The following is a 20572-nucleotide window of genomic DNA, read 5'->3' as shown; positions in this document are numbered from 1 at the left end:
GTAAGGACTTCTTGTCTTGTGGTGCTAACACCATAAGAACTAAATAACAGGCCATCTATCATGGAGACAATCATCAGCACAAGCAGTTCCTCTTGAAGACAAACTCCCTCTAAAGCTGAAGCGCTCAAAAGAACTTTTTTCTTACTTGAATTCCTAGGTTCCACAATGCTACATTTTAAAATGACATTCCCCCCTTCCTCCCCTCTCCCCTCCCCCATTTCTGATTTTGGCCATGTGAATTCCATAAGCTACTTGAGCTGCAAAATACACCTTAGTGTATTCAGTGAATACTTAGTGATTCAGTGAATTTCTTTCCCATGAGTCTTTAATGACACTAGTTAAATAAAAATTCTATTTTACAGCATTAAAAAGAACAGCATATAACTCACCCAGAACATAATATCATCACAGTAAGTCAAGTGATTCCTAAGGAGTTTCTTGCATGGAAACTGAAGTCACATCATTAATAGGAAATCTGTGGTCCACAGTATCTGTATGTCATAGTTTGCACCCAATAAACTTCTTAAACTAATCATCTTTTAACACAAAGGAGCAGAAGGCAAATGTGTATTAATGTCCCTACTTGAAATACATGTCCTCCAGCTTGAAAAAGCACCCTTTAGCTTTAAGACCAAACATTCATGCAGTGTTCCAAACACTGTCTTAATTCTCAATAATTCACCATACAGTTCCACTCTATCAAGGGTAACTCCAGTACTGTAGAAATAGTCTCCACAAGCTCTAGGCAGGAATTGGTGAAGCCAAGTCACAAGGATCCCTTATCTTTCTGAAATCTTCTTAGCACTGGTTATCACAAAAAAAGAAAATAATCAGAACAAAGAAAAAGAAAATAATCAAGTAGTCTCAGCACTAAGGTATCCAAATAAAGTTGTTTACAAGACTAGGACTTTAACCATCAGATAATCCCTTCTGTGTTAAAGCAGAAAAGTCATGACAATGACAGGCTATATTTATTATCTTTAGGATGTGCTTAAAAGAGTTATTTATGCATATTTTAAGATTTTTTTTTCCCTTGGAAAATCAACATTGGATGAAATCTGAGAAACACAGGCATGAGAAAAAAATCTCCAACCATTTGTTGTGATTTATGTCTTGTAAGGTACTCCAAGCAATTTGGACTTGGCTCGCTTAAGTAATGTTAAAAGGCAGGAAAACAGTATTTTAGGCATTTAGAAGTATGGGTCAGTTTTTAAAGATATACTCAATTCTGCTTCAAATCTGGCTTGGACTGAGTCCATAACCAGACAACTCACCAGTTTAAGAGGCCCAAAGCCTCAGCAACATCCTGTTGAGAATACAAGTGTAAGAAAAGCTATTGGATGCTGCAAGTGATGACTGGTATCCCCTGAAAGTCTGCTCAATACTTTCCAGTAAGATCTTGCAAGGTGCCTGTACAAGAATATGGGGTTTTTTTCAGTGCCTTAAAGTGAAATCATAGCTGTAAGAAAGAGCCTGTATGTTCCTGTCATTTGGTACCAGAAAGGCTGTCAAAAGAATCTGCTTTTTTGGACTGGTAATTTTTTTTTTTTATTTTTTTTTTTGGAATGGGGGGCTGAGCAGACACAAAAAGGCTACAATTGGCAAAACATTGATTTCATGTGAGACCAGACACTGCCCCATGCAGAAGACTGGTGTGTCAGACAGGGGAGATTAGGGCTCCCTGGAGCAAGCCTTGCTGCAGGTGCCCTCTGATGGGTCCCACCTCCTGGCACAGGGGAATGGATGGTCTCAGGGAATGGTGAAAAGCAGGCAAAAATACTGTGCAATCTGGGCTGCCAAGAGATGGAGTGACATTACAGCAATTCCCGCTCTCTTCAGTAAAACATACTGATGGCAGGATTTCATAAACAGAAGGCAAGTGATGGCTTTTTAGAACAAAAATATTCTTCTCCGACTTTGAAACTGTAATTTTTCAGTAAGGAAAACATCAGTGTTTCTAGAGTTGTCTTGGACATTCAAGGCAATTACAAACTAGGACTGAGTGTATTTTAAAAACAGAAAAAAACTCTTGATAAAGATGGAGTCTTTTTCCTTTCTTATCATATACTACGATCCTGTTATGGCAGAACCTATTGTTAGTAAGACTGTAATACTCTTTATGTTTGTTTGTTTTTTTTAAAAGTGCCTTGTTCAAGTATCTTTTCAATTAATTATTTTTTTCTTAGGTCCCACATAATTTCCAGGTTCACTGGGGAAAAAAGTAATAATATTTTAGATAAAAGTGGGTATTATAGAAACTTCAAGAAGAGTGATTATACAGCTTTTATATAAAGCACGGTCCTCTCCTTACTCTCCACACAGGTAGGTCTTCACCTGTATAACAAAAACGATTTGCATCTCTCTTCACAGAGATCTTAAATTTGGTTATTCATTCCACTGCTGACTGATTTTGAATCAGGGCAAAGGAGGGTATACATACAAAAGGATGTATACATTTTACAGAATCTTGATGTGCAGCTAAAAATGGTTACTTCCTATTTATATTCCTCTGTTTGAGCAAACAATCCATCCTTCTGATTTCAGTTTTGTAAGAAATTCTAAATAACTTGATCTTTACGCTCTGGTGCAGGTACAAGAGCCAGTGATTTCAGTGGGATTAGCATTTACTGACTGACATTTTCAAAATACTATATGCTAACATCCTTTTATTAAATGCATATTAAACCCTCAGAATCACTGAAAAGTAGCTCTGTCTTTGGGTAGTATAAACTTGAAAAAAATTTCTATTCTCATCATTTTATTTTTTATACTGAAGTTGCATACACTGAGCAAAGACTTACTGTAAATCTTGCCTCCTTGCCCCTGCTTTCTTTGAATTCAAGCAAGACTGGGTCAAGAATGCAATATCATCCCTTCCCTGCCTCTTTTCCCATCTGCATTATTCAACAGGGTATGAAACTCTATACCCTCCTTCACCTTTTTCATCACAATCAGGGAAGGGCCAGTCCTTAAACTTATAATCTGCCAAAATAACGCCCGTGTAATTCTGTTGAAATCTCAGTTATTCAGATAAACACACTCTGTTGTTTTACAACACCATTACTTTGTACTTTTTTCCTAGGAGAACACTTTTTTAAGCACTGGAAAAGCTGATTTAAGTCACTCCTTATTTACACGTTATTCACTGTGGAGTTGACTCACGTTTCTTTTTTTTTACGTAAGCAATTCCCTTACTCCTTCAAGAAAGCCTGGCCACTTTTGCTTTTATCAATACTGTTAAAGCTCGGTAAAATACAAAGCTGAGCTTTTTTGACTCTAAAGCTCTTCCCATTTTTTCCATTTAAGCCTACAAATTATGAGGATTTGAAAGAAAAAGACCTTGCCTATGGTTGGGCACCCTGCTACTTTAATGCTTACCTTCTGTGCAGTGTTGGAAATCAAGGTCTGATGATTACAAGAAGTAAGTTTTGGTTTACAAGTATCAGCCTCCTTAATTCTTACTGAATTTTTTACAGTAGACGTTTCACTATTTTTTAAAAAGCAAGTTAGGGGTCAAGAAAATTTTGCTAAATACCTTAATTTCAGAATAATAACAGGGTTGTCAAACTGATATTAATGTAAGAATCCTAATTTTAGCCATCCAGTGAGTGTTGAAGACCCAAATCAGTGGTGAAGGCCCAAATTATACTAATTTAAAAGTAAGCATATTTCAGAGGTACAAAGTTACAGGAAATGTGAAAGCACATAATCTAATATTTATAATTTTATAGAATATTATCAAAAACATTTATAGACTGAGGAGGAGGGTGTCTGCCTTGAAATTTAGCACCTCACAATAACCTAGAGCAGCAGAGTCCTCCCGGAGATGACAAGACGAAAGCATTCTTCTGCAGAATCCTGTAATTTTAGCCCCTACTCAAAGATACATTTCAGATTCTATTCTGTATTTGTATTCTCTTCTGTGCCATTTAAAATGAAGTAAATTATTTCAGTAGTCTTTGATTATTATGTTATTTTTATTGCACTATAAAAATAACCAGTTATTATACTGAAAAAAAGGATTAAGACAAAAAAATGCAATTTGAAGAATTTGATGCTTATACAGTGACTCATAAAGTCCTCTAGGCACTTCAATCTTTCAAAAACTAACTGGGAAATAAAAATGCCTAGTACAAAACTGGGGGGAAATGGGGAGCTCTAAGTGTCTATACTCCACATCCTTAACTTGAGAGAATTTTTTTTAAAGTCTGACTAGCAAAACCATCAAGTGACACGAAGAGTTTTAACCTTGTTCCTCAATGGAATTATTCCAGGTCAGAGAACTGAAAGCAAATTCAGACAGACCATTAACAACCTCAACTGTTTAATTTGCTATCAATCATGGTACCTTCTTAATTATCTGTTAATAATAAAAAATTTATAGTAGTAGTGCAAGAAATAATAATGACTCATGTTAGAGTTCAGAATCATGTCCACTTGGGAGGAAAAAAAACCCTTGCAATAGTGAGGTTAGGTCAAGCAAAGCTTCAGCATAATGTAGATTTGTAACAAAAAGTCAATCGTTCTAAGTTTTCTTTTTCCCCCATTAAAAAAAAAATACAGTGCTTGACACAACATGGCAAATATGAAGCAAACACTGCAATGCCTTTATTTTGTCAGACCATTCCTGAATATGAGGTACAATGGGCTGAGAGGAGTTTGCAGAAGAATTATCAAGGGCAGAGAAAGGTTTAAATCTCAAAAGAAATGGAGAACATTGCAATTTTTTGCGGAGAGATGAGTTAGAGGATGTAATAAAAGAACGTATCATAGCAAATGGAGAAAACAGGTCAACAGCAAATCATCCAGGACAAAAATGTAACAAGATTCAGAAACAGAAATCAAGGGTGTACAGTCTTCTAACAAAAGGCAAATACATCATAGCTAAGACAGTAAACCTCTTCCTTAAAGCCCGAATCATGATACATTTACCTAGGTGAGACAAAGTACTTTTGTCTGGTTTTGATTTCCTCCCGATTGCTCTGGAGCTGCTGCTTGGGCAGTCTGGCAGGGAAGGCCTGGCTGCTCACAAGCTCTTGGGTGCTGCAGAGGTTTGTGGAACCACTGGAAAAAAAAAAAAAAAAGGAACCTACCTTACACATAGCTGCATGCATAGTGGTTGAGATGTCAAACACTGAGTGGTAGGAAGAAAATGGGATAAAACATGAAAGTAAGAACAATTAGAACTACTTACTTCTCTCAGCAGTAACTCACAGAGGTGGTGGTTTTGAGGAGGGGTACAAAGACTCAAAAAGCCTGAGCCAGCAGCTCCCTTGAGCCTTTAAGGATTAGGCCATACCTCAGAAGCAGCCTGGATATTAAGAAGGGGTGCAACCTCCGATATAATTTTACATGTACAAGAGGGTTACACTTGTCATTGTGGTATAAAAAACAGTTGTCTTTTTTTCAGATATTCGAGATATCTGAAAAATGGTAGCCATGACTGTGACCTATCAAATAATCACATTGGCCAAGGGTCACTCTAGACCTTAGGAACCTTAGAAGAACACAGCTCTGCCCTTTTCCTCACACACAAAACAAAGGGGCAGGAGAATATGAATAAATGTACACTCTGAAGCTCATGCACCAGACAGACAGAAGTGCCTGGGATCTCACCTATCTCATTTGCAAATAGCAGAACAGCATTTTCCTGCAGATCTGTGAAAATGCTGATAAAATTAATGGCCTGGCTTGTTCGAACTAGGGAAATGTTAAATAGATGGCTCCTAAAAATCAAAATGAGGAATGTAAGACAAGGCATCTGTCTTGGTCTGAACTATATCTTTTTTTGTTCATGTAAAACTAGCCTTGTCTCAGAGGTTTACTAGATACCAGGTAGTGTCTCACAACTGTGTATTTTCTTGTTTCTGCAATTACAGGTTTCAGAGTTCTCCCCTGAACCACAAATAAAAGAAATAGAAGAAGGTCGGACAAAAATGTCCAGCCTTCTCAGACAGCTATAATGGTAATCTGACATGCCTGGTTTCCTATCTGGAATTGTTGGTCAGATACTCCTCGGCAACCACAAAAATCCATGTGATCCTTTGTCTCAAAGACTAAGATGATGAAATAAGTTGGCTCTTTCATTGCTGTGTTTGAGACATGTCTTCTTTAAAATACATGAGGTGAGAATTAGGTCATACATCAGGGTTGTCATGAACAGCTGAGACATACAACTCAGATCCAAGAATGAAAATGAAATCTCTGACAGAATTCCCTTGCCTCTTGTATACATATCAAAATAAGTTTCACCAAGACCCATATTGATCCTTTTGAGCTGCACAGCCATATCCATACTTAACAAAATGCTGAAAGACAGCATGTCCTTGAAAACAAGACGATAGAACAGTAACTTAATAACTCTAAAGAGCGTTATCTGAAAAAAGCCTGTGATTTGTCGAGACTCTCAGTTTTTTACTGCCAGCACCAGACCACACTATCAGATGGAATAATCTGGCAAAGTCTTATCTCATTACTCTGAAATGCATTTTCCATTTCATAATGCTATTTAAGATTAGCATATGGAACTCTATTAAAATAAACCAGAATACTGACTATGCACGTTAGTCTATTCACATTTAATTAGTCACCCAAAGTTCCTGAAAGAAAACTACATGAATAAAATTCCAATTTGCAATTTTTAAATGAGGAAAACATGATCAATTTTAGAAACAGAAATCCTGTATTCTATGGTTTATGGTCTGGTTTATGAAATTTAGGTGATGTACAGAAGTTAGCAGTGAATTACAATGTTACTCACTTTATGGCTGTTTTACACTGGGTTGGTGCCAAATCCAGCACACCATATCATACTGTAAATGTGAATTTAGTTAGGCTAGAAAACATAACTGAATAGGTCACTATACCATATGACAGTAGATGCTTTAAATATAGAGTGATACACTGGCATGTATCATCTGACAAAACGAACAGCTTACCGAGTTGAGCCACCTTTGCACAAAACAGGCATCTACAGACCATTTCAAACTTTCAGGAAAATGAAACAAGAAGGACACACAAGAGTACTTGTTCTTCTAAAGTTAGCAAAAGTTTTGTGTATGAAAGCCAAAATTCCTTTTTGGTTTTGGCTGGCAGTAGGAACGTAAGTTGATAAACTGACTGTCTTTCAAAACATTTTTGTGTGTTTGGCATGGGATACATGCCTGTTTAGTGAATAGTATAATGAACACAAAGAATTACCGTGTTAGGGTGTTTTGTGAGATCTGTACAATTCAAAGTACTTTCACGGTGGCTTGAAAGTGATTTGGTAACATGGTCTAGGAACTGCCAGTGGTTTGTAAGACTGGTATTCCACCAACTTGATAAAATCTGGCTTATTTTCACTGATAGACTGTAGGTATAGAATTAATCCGAGATTAGACAGCCTGCAATGTACACTTCCGCAGTGAGACTGGCTTTTTTTATATGCAGTGGACAGGAATAGGCTCTGGGAAATTCATCTCACTAGTTTTGAACATTAGGATGTGACTGAAGAGCTTTTTTAATCTTCATTGACCATAAAAGGGAACACAGAATGACAGAGGGACTTGTAAGCAAATATAGAAAGATGATGGGATACTACTCCTAATACAGTTGTACACTATGATAAGAACTGATGCTTGTGAATGAAAATGTCTACATGGGGGTATGTAAAATAAAAAGTTGTATTTGATTTAGCTCAGGTAGGGCAAGGACCTTCAAGAGACACTTTTAAGGGTGTTGACACTATACCAGATTAACTTTCTCAAAACAGTGTAAATGGGTCAAGCAGCTCACATGATCCTTGCCATCCTCACTTGCCATCAGCCATACATCTTTTGATAAATAGAACAGTACAGAAGCACAGAGCTGTTGATCATATCTGCTTCTTAGTAATGCACTTTTTCCTAAGGGCATAGGTTGAATCCTACACCAGTACAACAGCTCCTGTGGGAAGGAAATTTTCAAATTATTTATAAAGTTCCATATTAAAGCTGATCTGCACTGACATATCTGATCAACCTGCAGTTTTTTTACTTAGTAAGAAGATGCCTGTAATCAGTCTGATTTCCCAGGAAGGTGTAGATGAGAAGAGCGGTCTTCACTAACATCTAACTTCCTCATCATCATTCTCTCACCAGTTGTTCTGTTGGATTTAGCTTTTCATAGTAGCAGTGGGCCTTGCTGATCATGTTTAGGACTGACTCATTTCAGTGTGCTGCCGGTTTTTGTGTGCAGGCAGAACATAACAAGCTATTCTGAGGTTGTGGTCTACAGGTACTCTCATTTAAAACTGGCCAAAGGTTCTCTACAATGTCCATCACCAGCGAAGCAGCTGTTGCTTGGTGAAATGTGACAGTTCCTTGATGGATTGTTTAAATCATGACCAACTTTACAGTAACTTGACATTCTGAAGTACAGTCAACACTCTCCTCAGTGAGCATTACATTAATATCATGGGAAGATCCCATCCAGATCAACAGTAAAAATTACACACACATTAGAAAAGTCATTCAGTTATGTCTTTGTTTTAATGAATTTTTTTAAACATTTGTATCATCAGACAAAACATTTAGGTCATGAGAAAATATTTATTTCCAACAGCATGGAGTTTAAATGTTAGTTAGAAGAAGGCATGTTCAATGCTATGATTTTTCCAAGTTGAAATAGTGTGTTGTAGTGCATATATTAACCAGTTACCTTAAGGAAATGCAAAAAGACATAGTGAAGTAGGAGGTGAGTACAAACATTCAAGGCAGTAAAAATGCAAAATACTGACACGTGGCTGAAAAACATACTTTTTGTAATGCTCTTTTAGTATCACACAAAACTAGCAACTCACTTTAAAACATTCTTTGTCAGCAACCATACTTCTGACCTTATGAAACTATTAAATTTAATACCGTCTTTCAGCTGGAAGAGATATTATGGTCTAACACTCATATCAAATGCTTAGATTTTGTTAGCTTTCCTTGTTATTTAAGATAGTTTCAAGGTACTGCACCAGTATCACATAGGTTTGTTTCTTTTCAAATTGATTTGTACAGAAACATGCAAATAGTAATGCATGAGGGTTTTATATATTTGATTATAACTCGCTGTATTACTGATAGAGCACACCAAGCTTTTTTTGTTACATTTTATGCTGAACTGTTCCATTTCCACATCTACCAATTGCCATCACAGTTCTCATGGCTTATCATGTAAAGCCAGAAAGTTGAGAAAGTAAGAATGTCTTCACTTAAGACATATAATAATGAAAATAATTCTTTTATAGTTAGATAGATCTATCTACATACTAATTAAGATTGCATGGTATTTTTATCAGCATGAAATGTAAAAAAAAAGTTCTCCAAACACTCTGAACTAGTAGGAGAACACAGTCAACTGGCACAATACTCTCTTAAACCAGTTTTGTATAAGGCTTCAGTTTTCCTGATGAATGGGACTAAATCTTTAAGTAGGTCTGTATACATTTTAGTAATTATAACCGTTTTATGTCACAATATATTCTTAATAAAATAAAAACTCTGGTGTTGTAATTAAAGATAGCTAGTTACCTTCTAGACAAATAGGACCTTTGAAAGAGTATGCTGTGTTTAAATATAAGAAGTAGAATTAAGGTGCTTCCATATTTTTGCTTTCATTCTTAAAAAGTACCACACATAAACAATTGCAATAATTGCTTGCAGATATGCTTTTCTTTGGCTTTTACCATATTTTTAATAGCATGTGATCCCCCACTGGAAAATTTTATATGAATTACTTACTTGATTCTGTAAAAATTGCATTATAAAACCTAATGGAAAAAAACGTTGGATGCATTTCCTGTGTCACAGCTACACTTTTTTCTCTTCCTTTCAGAATTTCCACTTGCATCAAGCAATAACTGCAAGCAACAATAAATTTAAAGCTAGATTTTTCGCACACTGTAAACTGGGTAGGACCAGGAGTTACTGACAAAACCGGCTGGAAATGCAGGATTAGCAAATTCTCTGTATCCCAACACATTACCATCTAATCTGTCTTGTTTCCCCCGACACATACTAACACAATGAAGCTGGACAATGGTTCAACAGCAAGTGCATGTGATAGTTCTGGCAAGACTATTTTTGTTTTGATTAAGCACATATTTTATCCAGGAGGGTTTAGAAAAGCAGGGCCTTTTTCTTCAGGTCATTCCGCTTCCAAAGTGCCAGACGATCAAATTCCTCAATGCTCATTTTGAAGACTTCCTGGAACTCTTCAGGGGACAAATGCCTCTTGAAAATGAAAATATAAAAGGTATTATTAAGTTCATCTGTGCGCAGGACTATTTCTGCCCTTCCTAAGTTTTTAAAACACACCACAAAATAATGCATTAGGGTTTGCATTTAAATTCCAAAATTGGTTCTGAAAAAGATTGCATCAAAACCAAATGAACTCAGAGTAGCTGGGAAATTAAATTATTGATGGCAGTAGTGACTTTTGAAAAAAAAAAAGCCTTTTCAATATAGTTCCAACTGAGCATATGCTATGGTTTTTGGGAAAAAGTATGTGTTTATCCAGAGTGCTTGATGACAGAGCACACTGAAACAAATGTAAGTCATTCCAGGACTTTAAAGAGATTGATAACAATGTAATTTCAGAGTTGGATTTGTTTTGCCTTGATCTTTAATGAGAGCAGTGGACACCACACTGGTCCACTAATAGCAGCCTTGTAACAAAGGAGAGAGCACATTGCTAAATTCTTAAATCCAAAATGTGCTTAACCATGGGCATAGACTCTAGGCAGAAGTCCAAGTTGGATAAAGTTGTTTTTTTTCTAAATGTCAAGAAATATCCTTCTATTTAATGTTTCTGTGATTCAGGTTGTTTTTTCTTTTAAAAAAAAAAAAAAAAAAAAAAAAAAGTAAAAAGATTGAGAGAAAGGGAAGAAATCCAATATAAAGAATTTAAAGGAGGTAGGATAACAATTCCCTAATTAAGAAAAGGCAGAAGAGGTAAATGTATAAATCAGAAATTAATATAATGTAAAACTCTTCTGATAATTGTGGATTAACCCTTTCTCAAGCACTTCAGCAGTATCAGTTACGGTTCTCTGTTTCTGATGAGTTAAGGGACAGATTCAGTGCAAAGATAATTGCAAATCACATTTTTATACATGGACTCCCACCTTCCACACAGATTTCCTTGAAACCTGGGAAGAACCCTCCAATTTCACTCCTCTCCAACCAAGCTCTTGACTTGAGGCTCCCCAAACACAGTTCTTCCAGGCACACCCAGGTAATCCCCTCAGCATTTCAGCAATTGCTGAAGTACCACTTGAATCCAAAAATTAGGTCCCACAAAGCTGCTAAGCACAAGAAATGCTTGGACTTGCCTCACATAGCAGAATCAAACTCTTCACAAATTAGACAACTGTATCATTTCAAGGGAAGGATATCAGCCCTTTCCTTTCAGCTCACTGCCTCCTGGCTGCAGGACTTCCCAGGTGGTGAAAAACCTGGGTTCAATGTCCTCATCACTTGGAGAAGGCTTAAAAACACCATCTAGTCCACATTACTCACTCTCCAGACACATGCCAGCAAGCAAGCCTGGAGTAATGTTAAAGGAGACAAAGTCCTCAAAAGTATGAATAATGAATGCTACCAGCAAACACTGAGGGCAATATGCTGAAGGTAGGAGGGAGCACAGCACTTCCAGGGGAAGGGGAGCCACTGGGTCCTTTAAACTATGTATCAGGAGTTCAAACAGGCCAAGGTTGTCCAGCATTCCGATCAGGTCCCGGCATGACCTGGAAAAGTGCTACCCTATATTAGCCAAAATTGTGGCAGGGAGCAAGCTAACATGCCCTGGCAATCCCACAATGGTTTACCTGACCAGGATGAACACAGTCCCATTTGCCCTATCTTACAAAGGTACTTTTTTTGACAAGTACGGAGGTAAAATTTTACTTTCCACTTATTAATAATGACTTTGTCATGTAAATTACTCAAGGCAAACTAATGAAATTTTTTGTAAGAAATTACTACATATAATTACCTTGAATGGTCATCATTGGGCCTTGTGGTTTCTTAAAAAAGGACAGCCTTGGTTTTTTCCCCTTGAGATTCCACATATTCAGAACAACAGTGACTAAGAGTTTGGAACTGAGCCTTCATTTTTCATTTGACCAATGACAGCAACCCATCACAAGCGCTGCTCATAGCACGGAACAAACATGCCATGCATATTTGGCAAAGAAGACCCCTTTTTGCATGGAAATGAGCAACATCTGACAATGTATTTTAGAAACAATCTCTCACTGACAGGATTTAGTTCTACTGGGCTTGGAAAGAAAAAGTAACTCTTCTCTGCACTGATTTTTTAAAAACATTTTCCTGGTAATTCAGTGGACAAATGAGAGCAAGCTTAACTTCAGCAATTTCTCACAGCGAGGAACATGTCTATAGGTTGTGGAATTGAAAAAGAAGTCCAGATGAGCTAAGCGTATCATATTGCATTTTATTCTAATTTCTAGATTGTGAATAAGACTTGAGATGATGCCTCAGTCAGGAGAAAACAGTGACAAAATGTAGTTCATTCTCAAAGAGAAAATGAGAAAGCCTATACCCTTCAGGTAAATCCACTTTGCCAATCATCCAAAGCCATAGAAAATGTAAAACTTTAAAAGGAGTATTTTTTCACCATTTTCCTGAGGTAATTTACTCCTTGTATTCCTGAAAACTGCTGTGGTCTCATCAGACCTGTTTCAGTACTGAAGGCCAGTGGAGGGAAACTCAGCAAGCCCATATCACCCCATCTCTCTAGGGTGCCAAATACTCACTATACCTTCACCTTCCAATAAAGCTTGCCACACATCTCAGTGTAAGCTGTGCATTTGCTCCATTGCTCTCCCATGCTGTACTTTGCCATCTATCATTTTGCTTTGCCCTTAGGCTTAGTGATTATTCAGTCCACACACAGCTATCCAAGACAGTATGAATTAGTTGTGCACTGTGCTCTTGTGCTTGTGTCCAGATGACATCACCTTCGTTCTTTGCATGCACTCGTTTTCTAATTGTATCAAAGATTTGTTTTACAACAGCACCATTTTTTTTCCTCCTTACACAAGTTTTCAGTTGGTTCTGCCTGTTACAAAAGCAGTTGAGAGTTTCCAGCCCAAGGATACAGTGACTGAGATGGGGAAAGCAAAAGTTCACTTATTTCCATTTCCACTCCACTAGACAGTTTCTCTGCTTTCAATTTTCTTCCACGTATGCTCTCATCTCAAGCACTAAAAACCAGACTGCAATATTAGCAGTTTCTTACTCCATCAATGCATTACCCACATGCAAAAATAAATCTAGTCGAAAGGAACACCTCCCCTTTGGTCTGAACCCTCTCTGAGGACACCAGTCTGCGCCCAGTGTAGCATAATTCCCACTGTTTTCTCTCTGCATCTCAGAAACTTTCACCATCCCTTTCTTAAGCATCATGAGCTCTAGCTTTGGGACTGACCTTAGAACAGCAATGAATACAGTTTTGTCTTCGAATTTTGGAATAAATCTTGATCCCAGAAAGATGTCATCAAACTGGCAAAGCTTCAGATAAAAGTAACGGAAGTAATCATGGGTTGCAGTTTGATTTATGAGAAAAGAGTAAAAGGCCTAAGCATTTAAAAGCTCAGCCAAACAATGACTGAGGGGAAATATGGTAAATGTCTACAAGTATTTGAAGGGTCTAAACACCATGGGAATAGGGCGGTGTGGGAAGTTAATGTTCATACTTTTCTTTGTGTATGTGATATTAAACTTTGTCTGCACTATTGTTGGGACTTTCCTAAACCTTATAGCTTTAAAACCTAGAGATCTTTCCAAACCTATAGGTAAGAAAAATGCACCGCTAAGAAATCTTGGACTGATTTATGCTTCTTCTCAGCTACTGGAATATTAATTTGTCTTAACTGAAGCATTACCTTGTCTCATTAGTCAAACAAAAGAAGGGAAATTGAAAATTATGAGTAAGGAATAGGCAGGATATTCATCCTGAGGTGTGAGAGAATATATGTGTGTAAAGCAGTGCTTTACAAGGCCAAGAACATGATTTCTTTTTCCTTTTTTTTTTTTTAGGAATGGGTCTGCTTAAAATATCCAGCTACATTAATAATGCATCATTGGGACATTAAAGAAATGGCCAAACTTATTACTAAAAGTAACATTCATTCCCTTTTTTTTTACTAGTGTTGGCCTTGTTTACATAGGAAGTCTGGGTGTTTTACAGTGTGCTAGTAAGTGATTCCTAGTTCCCTTTGTGACAGTTTGGCCATATTCAGGCAGCTTAACTCAATCTCCTTCTCTGCTCTGCATCAACAGCAAAGCTGGGCATGTTGCAGACACCGAGGAGAGTAGAGAGGACCATGATATGGTCCAATTCTGCCCACACTCTGAACTGACTGTATTTAAGTGAGGTAATTTTGGAACTGACATAATGATGTTAACATGATGCTACCTGAAAACCTTGCTAAAAGAAAAAGTAAACAGTTTCAAGATGGTTCTTCACTAAAAAGGTTGCTATACTGGAGCTCACAGTATCAGAACGTCAGCATTTGGAATAAGTTGAAATTTCTACAATACAAAGGACTATGGCATCATGTTTTGAAAAAAAAAATTGTATTAATCTGGGGCTTGTAAAGTCAATAATGCACAATCTTTTGTTCTGGACAGCATTTTGTGCCAGCTTGCATGTGAAATCAGAAAAAGACAGTGAAGCTCAAGTTCAGTAAAGTACTGAGGGTCCACTGGGATGCATCCATGGAAGAGGAATCATGTTTTCAGAAGCACAATCTCTCACCTGCACTGACAGCATTTTGGATTAGAGAGATGGGATCACAACCTTGGGATCTCAGTTTGGGAAGCCTGAAAGTAGCCTGCAGTTTGGGAACCAAATGCTGCTGCTGTTATTCCTCACCTGGATGTTACCTATAGGGCACAGCACTGTGTAAGCAGGGTCACCCCACCCTGCTGTAATTATGTAGCTAGCTCTCCTAAAACATACAAATGCACAGCAGAAGAATTAAAATGCAGATGTTTGTTATTATGATATACAGAACTAAGCAACGGGCTGTGCTAAGCCTCTCCACTGCAATGCAACCACTAGAATAGAAAATCCTCATGCTCTATGAAACATGAGCATGAAAATGAATGGTACAAACACACACTCATTTTTGACTCTCTCAGAACAGAAGTCATTAATTGCACATTCAAATACTTGCTCCTCAATGTTCTCAGAAAGAAGTAGTGCTTTTCACTGTAAGTTAATGAGGCTTGTCTTTAGATTTCTGTGGCCTGCCAAAAAGCCAGTAATAATTCTAGACAGTTAAAATGTTTATTTAATTAAATGAGATTTCTTTTCCCCAAGAATAATTGAGCTTTTTCATGTAATTCAGAGATGCTTGAAACTAATACTTAGTGTCGTGGTTTAACCCCAGCCAGCAACCAAGCCCCACGCTGCCACTCGCTCACTTCCCCAGGACTGGGGAGAGAATCAGCAGGGTAAAAGCTAGAAGATGGGTTGAGATAAAGACAGTTTAATATAGAAAGCAAAAGCTGTGCACACAAGCAAAGAAAAACCAGGAAGTAATTCACTGCATCTCAAGGGTAGGCAAGTGTTCAGCCATCCACAGGAGAGCAGCCCCATCACACGTAACAGTGACTTGGGAAAACAAACACCATCACTCCAAACATCTTCCCTTTCTCCTTTGTCCTTTACTTTATATACTGAGCATGATGTCATACAATATGGAATATCCCTTTGGTCAGTTTGGGTCACCTGTGTCTCCCTCCAAACTCCCATGGACCCCCAGCCTCCTCACCAGTATGGCAGTACAAAAAGCAAAAAAGGCCTTGCTGGCTCTGTGTAAGCCCTGATCAGCAATAACAAAAATATTGCTATATCATCCACCCTGTGTTCAGCACAAATCCAAAACATAGCTCTGTACTAGGCACTGTGAAGAAAATTACCCCAGCCAAAATCAGCACACTTAGAAACATGGCATTTGTGTGAATAGGAGAAAATTTCAATTAACCTACAGCTGTCCTGCAGCAAGTGGTGATCAGGTCACGCTGCACAAGCACCTCTATTCTTTGTCAGTAATTGGATGGGAGTCCTCATGTGAAAATCTGATGACACAGGAAATTCAGAGGATATCATACGTCCTCATGAGTCAATATCGAACCAATGAAAGAACATAGTGGGTGGTAGGAGGTGATGAGTTGAAGACTAGAAAAATCAAAGTCCTAACTCCTAGAGAAATTTAAAACTTCAGGTTTCTTTCACTTTTGCTTTTTGTTTTATTATGTTCATAGGAAATGACAGCTGAGCATTACAATGCCTTTGTTTGAATCCGCAGTCAATCTTTCAGCTAGTCTCAGTCTGAAGCACTACTGTGCACTCTGTTTTATAGAGTGCAATTTTAAGTAGTTGTCTATTTCAATTCATTTTTGTTCAAAGCCCTTGTAACACTTCCAATCTCTGATTCACAAATCCAGAAATAAAACCTAGTTTTTCTCTTCTTCCCTGCCACTCTATTCCCTTCTCTCGTGCCTTTCAAACTTAGCCCAAATAATACTTTCAGATGCTGAATTATAATTTTGTGGAAAATTTTCTCTTTTTTTTTATTGACTTTTGAATCCTCATTTTGCTTTCACAAGGTCTGCACTCTTCACCCCTATTTCTGTTGCACTGCTGGGGCTTGGCAGGCTTATATGTTTCTTCTAAGTGTGCTGCATGGCTAATTACAAAACTGTAATTAGACATGTGCCAGATTCCCAAGGGACTATTGAATGTTCTGCTCATCTGCAGTGTAATTAAGCTTCATGCTCAATAAATATTTCAAACTATTAAGTAATTATGTGATAGAGGAGGGGAAGTTAAGAAACGGCATGAATTGCCACCTAATGAACTAAAGATAACAGGGCAGCTCCACTGACCAGAGTTTGAAAAGGCAGCAGGCACTACAATTGTGGTTATGTGAGGTGAGGACAATTAGTCACATCCCTGCATAGATGGAGCCCTTCTCCAGCCAAGCCTTGGCAGAAGATGTAGATCCCCCTCCACATAGCAGTGTGGGTCCCCAAAAGGTTCCCAGGGAAAGCCGTGAGAAAAGATGTCTGAAACCCTTCCCCATGCTGATGTCACCCCAAACATCTACTACACGAGGCTCCTGGATCTGTGGATGAATCTTGTTTAGTATTTCAGGGCACCATGAAGTTTCACAGAGAAGCTGCATTCCTCTCAGCACTACTACTGCAGGGGTACTTCCAGTCTAATCTCTTGTGAAATATCACAAGGCACACAGAAAATATTCTGTAGTAGCATTGTATAGTCAGGATTTTCCCTAGCTGAGTCATCCATAAAGATACAACATACTGAAAAAAATACAAGTATTTCTCTCAGGTATATCAATATATTATGCAAACAGTGTACATATAGAACATCTATCTCTGAGGATAAGCTATGGCATCATCCTGTCATTCAACCACATGAACATTTTCATGCTGACACTGACATAAGTCATTGCCTTCAGCAGACTGCTGATAAAAATACAATTAAGAAAAATATGACTAAGAAAAATAAGTCGTAAATAAGCCCAAATATAAGAATCCATACTGAATTATGAAAATATAAAGAAGATTTTGAGTTTCAAAAATTTCATTTGATTTAGGTAAAAAATACCTCCTTGTTAAAGCAGACTTTCCAGTTTCCCTTAGTCTGGACTTTAGTGCATCTGTAATATGAATGGTCCACATCTAATGTCTGTTCACTGCTACAGTGTTTCCATTCACATAGAAATCAGTTTTCACATCATATCACATCATTTCTAATGCATATTTTCATTTTATAATGGCTTATTTTGTAAAGGCTTTGAAAACTGATACAGACATGCATCACTGATCACAACACAAGCGCATGACTAGAGTAAGAAATGCCATAGATACATTTTTCAAGTTAAGCAGTATGAAGTAGTTCCACTGAAGTCAGTGACTTGCACTTTTTCACCCCAGGCTATGAGCCTTACTGCAAAGTGAGCCCATAACCTCAAATCCAGCCCCAAACTACAAACTGCACTTCTCTATGTTAAAACACACAGCATTCCAGTTTTGCTCTGATTTTCCCCATCTGAGCTGCAGAGGAGCTGGGACACACAGCATTACTTGTATGACTGACATCTAGGATTGGGCTCTTGTAAATGCAGGCTCAAATACAGGAAACAAGTCCTAAAATGTTTGCAGTCCAAATGGCTAGAACCCAGTGTGACTGCTGAATAAAAACTAGTGGAAAAAAATGTTATCCCTAAAGCAAATCCAGACAAGTAGTTCCAGGAGGAAAAGTATGCTTAAATTACTGTGAGTGCTCTGTTCAAACAAGACCGCACCCATGTTTAAATCTCCCATTTCTGTTTACAAGAGAACAAGGTGGCAAATGAAACTTTGCTACTTGACATTCCACAATACTTTTTTTACTTTGCAGTTGTTTCAGTGTATCCTTGTTAAACAAAGAATGAACAGGCTCAAACAAAAACTGGAATAATTTACTTTCTACTGCATTTGATAGGCATGAAGGTATAATGCTTTCAAAAAAAAGGCTAAAAAAACTAAGATACATTAAGATAAGACAATCAAATGAAAACACTGCAAGATGGTTTCCAAACAGAAGACTCTAACTATATTGGCTTTCAAAACTACCAGCCCGTGACCACAAAAGAAATCTCATACTCCGTGATAAAAGCAACTTCAGGAGGAAAAAAAGAAATAAATCTATTCAGTTGGGCAAGAACCATCAATTTGAATTTGCAAGCACTGAACCGCATGAATGTGAATGAAGACGAGACAAAAAATATCTAATCTGAAATAAATGTATCAAGTACATGCTTTTAGGAGCCTAAGGCTTAAAGAATAAAAGGTATTCAAGTACTTTAAAGAGTTTTATCAAGATTTTCAAAAGTGTCCTAAGCCCAACTTCCTTTGGGAAAAAGTGAAAAAGGCCATGTGGAACACTACTGGGAAACCACCAGGTAAGGAATGTGCTAATGTGTACCATCCAAAGGTGATAGTCCCTGAAAACTCAGGACATAAGTTCAAAATGGGGAAGTTTTCTCCAGGACACTTACTTAAGGACTTAAGTCCTTGCACTAAAGAAAAAAAAACAGAAAAAAGTTCCAAGATAGACCAAATTGTGTAATTTTTTTCAAATGCTGTTGCAGCAAGTTCACCAAATAATCATGTTTTGTAATTATATTATGTCTTCACAGAATATACCAATCTAAGCAAACTAGGGACTTATAGAGGTCTTCAAAGTAGGGAAAACTTTAAAATCAGACCTTGTTCCTCAAGGCCTTGTCCAGCTGTCTTTTGCATGCCTTCAAGGATAGAGACTCCACAGCCTCTTGGGCAACCTGTTCACTGCACTACTCTTTCAGTGAGGAACCTTCCCCTTGTGTTCAATTGTAATTTCCCTTCCTGCAACTGGTGACTGTTGCCTCCCCAGTGCCTACATCCGAGAAGGGCATGTTTTACTCTATAATCCCTTTACTACAAAGCTGAGCTACTGAATCATGTTCTGCTTGTTTTCCACCAGGATCATCATTTACTTTTCTGCAAGTACCTGATGTTCCCCGATCTTGTTCCGATGAATGGCATTACTCAGTCACAAACGCAGGAATCTGGATTTATCTGCACTGAACTTCATGAAGTCTGTCAACCGTTCCTCCAGCCTGGCCAAGTCCCTCTGAACGGAGGCTCTGCTCACCTAAGCATTAACTGCTGGTTCCCCAAGTTCATGCCATCTGCAGATGCTGTGAGGGTGCAATTCCTCTTCTCCACTCAGGTTGTATAATCCACCCCTGTGCTACTGCTTTTGTTGTTCTGCAGCATTATCTGAATGAACTTGTTCTTCACCATTTCCTGTTAGAATAGCTCAGGGGAATGCTGCTCCCTTCATCTAACATTACAATAAACAGCACTGTGGTAGAGAGAAGATTCTAAAAAAACTTACTTGGCCAAATCCTTATCTACTGTAAATTCCTCGCATTTCTAATCAGCTTATACTAAAGCAAGATCTGGGCTATTTATTCAAAAGTCAAAGAGCCAGCAATGTATTTAAAAATCAGCAGGCTGCTCACTATAACCAGTTCTCAATCTGTGTGCATTAGTTCACTGTTGGCATAAACATCTCCTAGAGAAACACAAGGAACTAGGTACTTGTGTCTCACTGCTGAGTTAAAACAGGCAAACAAAAACATGCTGAGTGTTTCTATGCTTAGATACGTGTACTTTTGAAGAAAGAATTACTATTATTTGAGTGCATTTATTACCAGTTGAGCCTTCCTAATCTCTAGATACCTCTTGGCCTTAGAAAACTATGCATTTTTAAAAGCAAATATTTTTATAATCCTTTAAATAAATTTCTTGCACAACAGCGTAATCTAAAAAATACTCACAATGGGAGCAAAGTTAGGAAAACACTGCCATCCATTAAACCCCCACCCTCCTGCAGTCCTTGAACATCAGCCAAGGCTTCATTGCAGCCTCCCTCAATTTGACCCCAGGAGCTAATACCATCTACTTGAGCT

At 37.8% G+C, this 20572-nt stretch overlaps 1 protein-coding gene across 10 annotated transcripts in view; it reads right to left on the bottom strand.

The window, feature by feature from the left end:
* Positions 1-8491: 8491 nt before the first annotated feature.
* ABLIM2 (actin binding LIM protein family member 2) overlaps positions 8492-20572 on the bottom strand; it is a 137830-nt gene continuing 125749 nt past the window's right edge. For all 10 annotated transcript variants that reach the window (XM_050337624.1, XM_050337623.1, XM_050337625.1 and 7 more), the window contains one exon: positions 8492-10241. In XM_050337624.1, coding sequence (XP_050193581.1) covers positions 10128-10241 — 114 coding nt within the window. In that variant the 3' untranslated portion in view covers positions 8492-10127. The remainder of the gene's footprint in view (positions 10242-20572) is intronic.

This window comes from Myiozetetes cayanensis, unplaced genomic scaffold (assembly GCF_022539395.1).
Source record: "Myiozetetes cayanensis isolate MyiCay16 unplaced genomic scaffold, myiCay2020 scf7, whole genome shotgun sequence".
Classification (NCBI taxonomy): domain Eukaryota; kingdom Metazoa; phylum Chordata; class Aves; order Passeriformes; family Tyrannidae; genus Myiozetetes; species Myiozetetes cayanensis.
The sequence above is the reverse complement of the archived record's forward strand: the minus strand, read 5'-3'. Positions and strand labels throughout refer to the sequence as shown.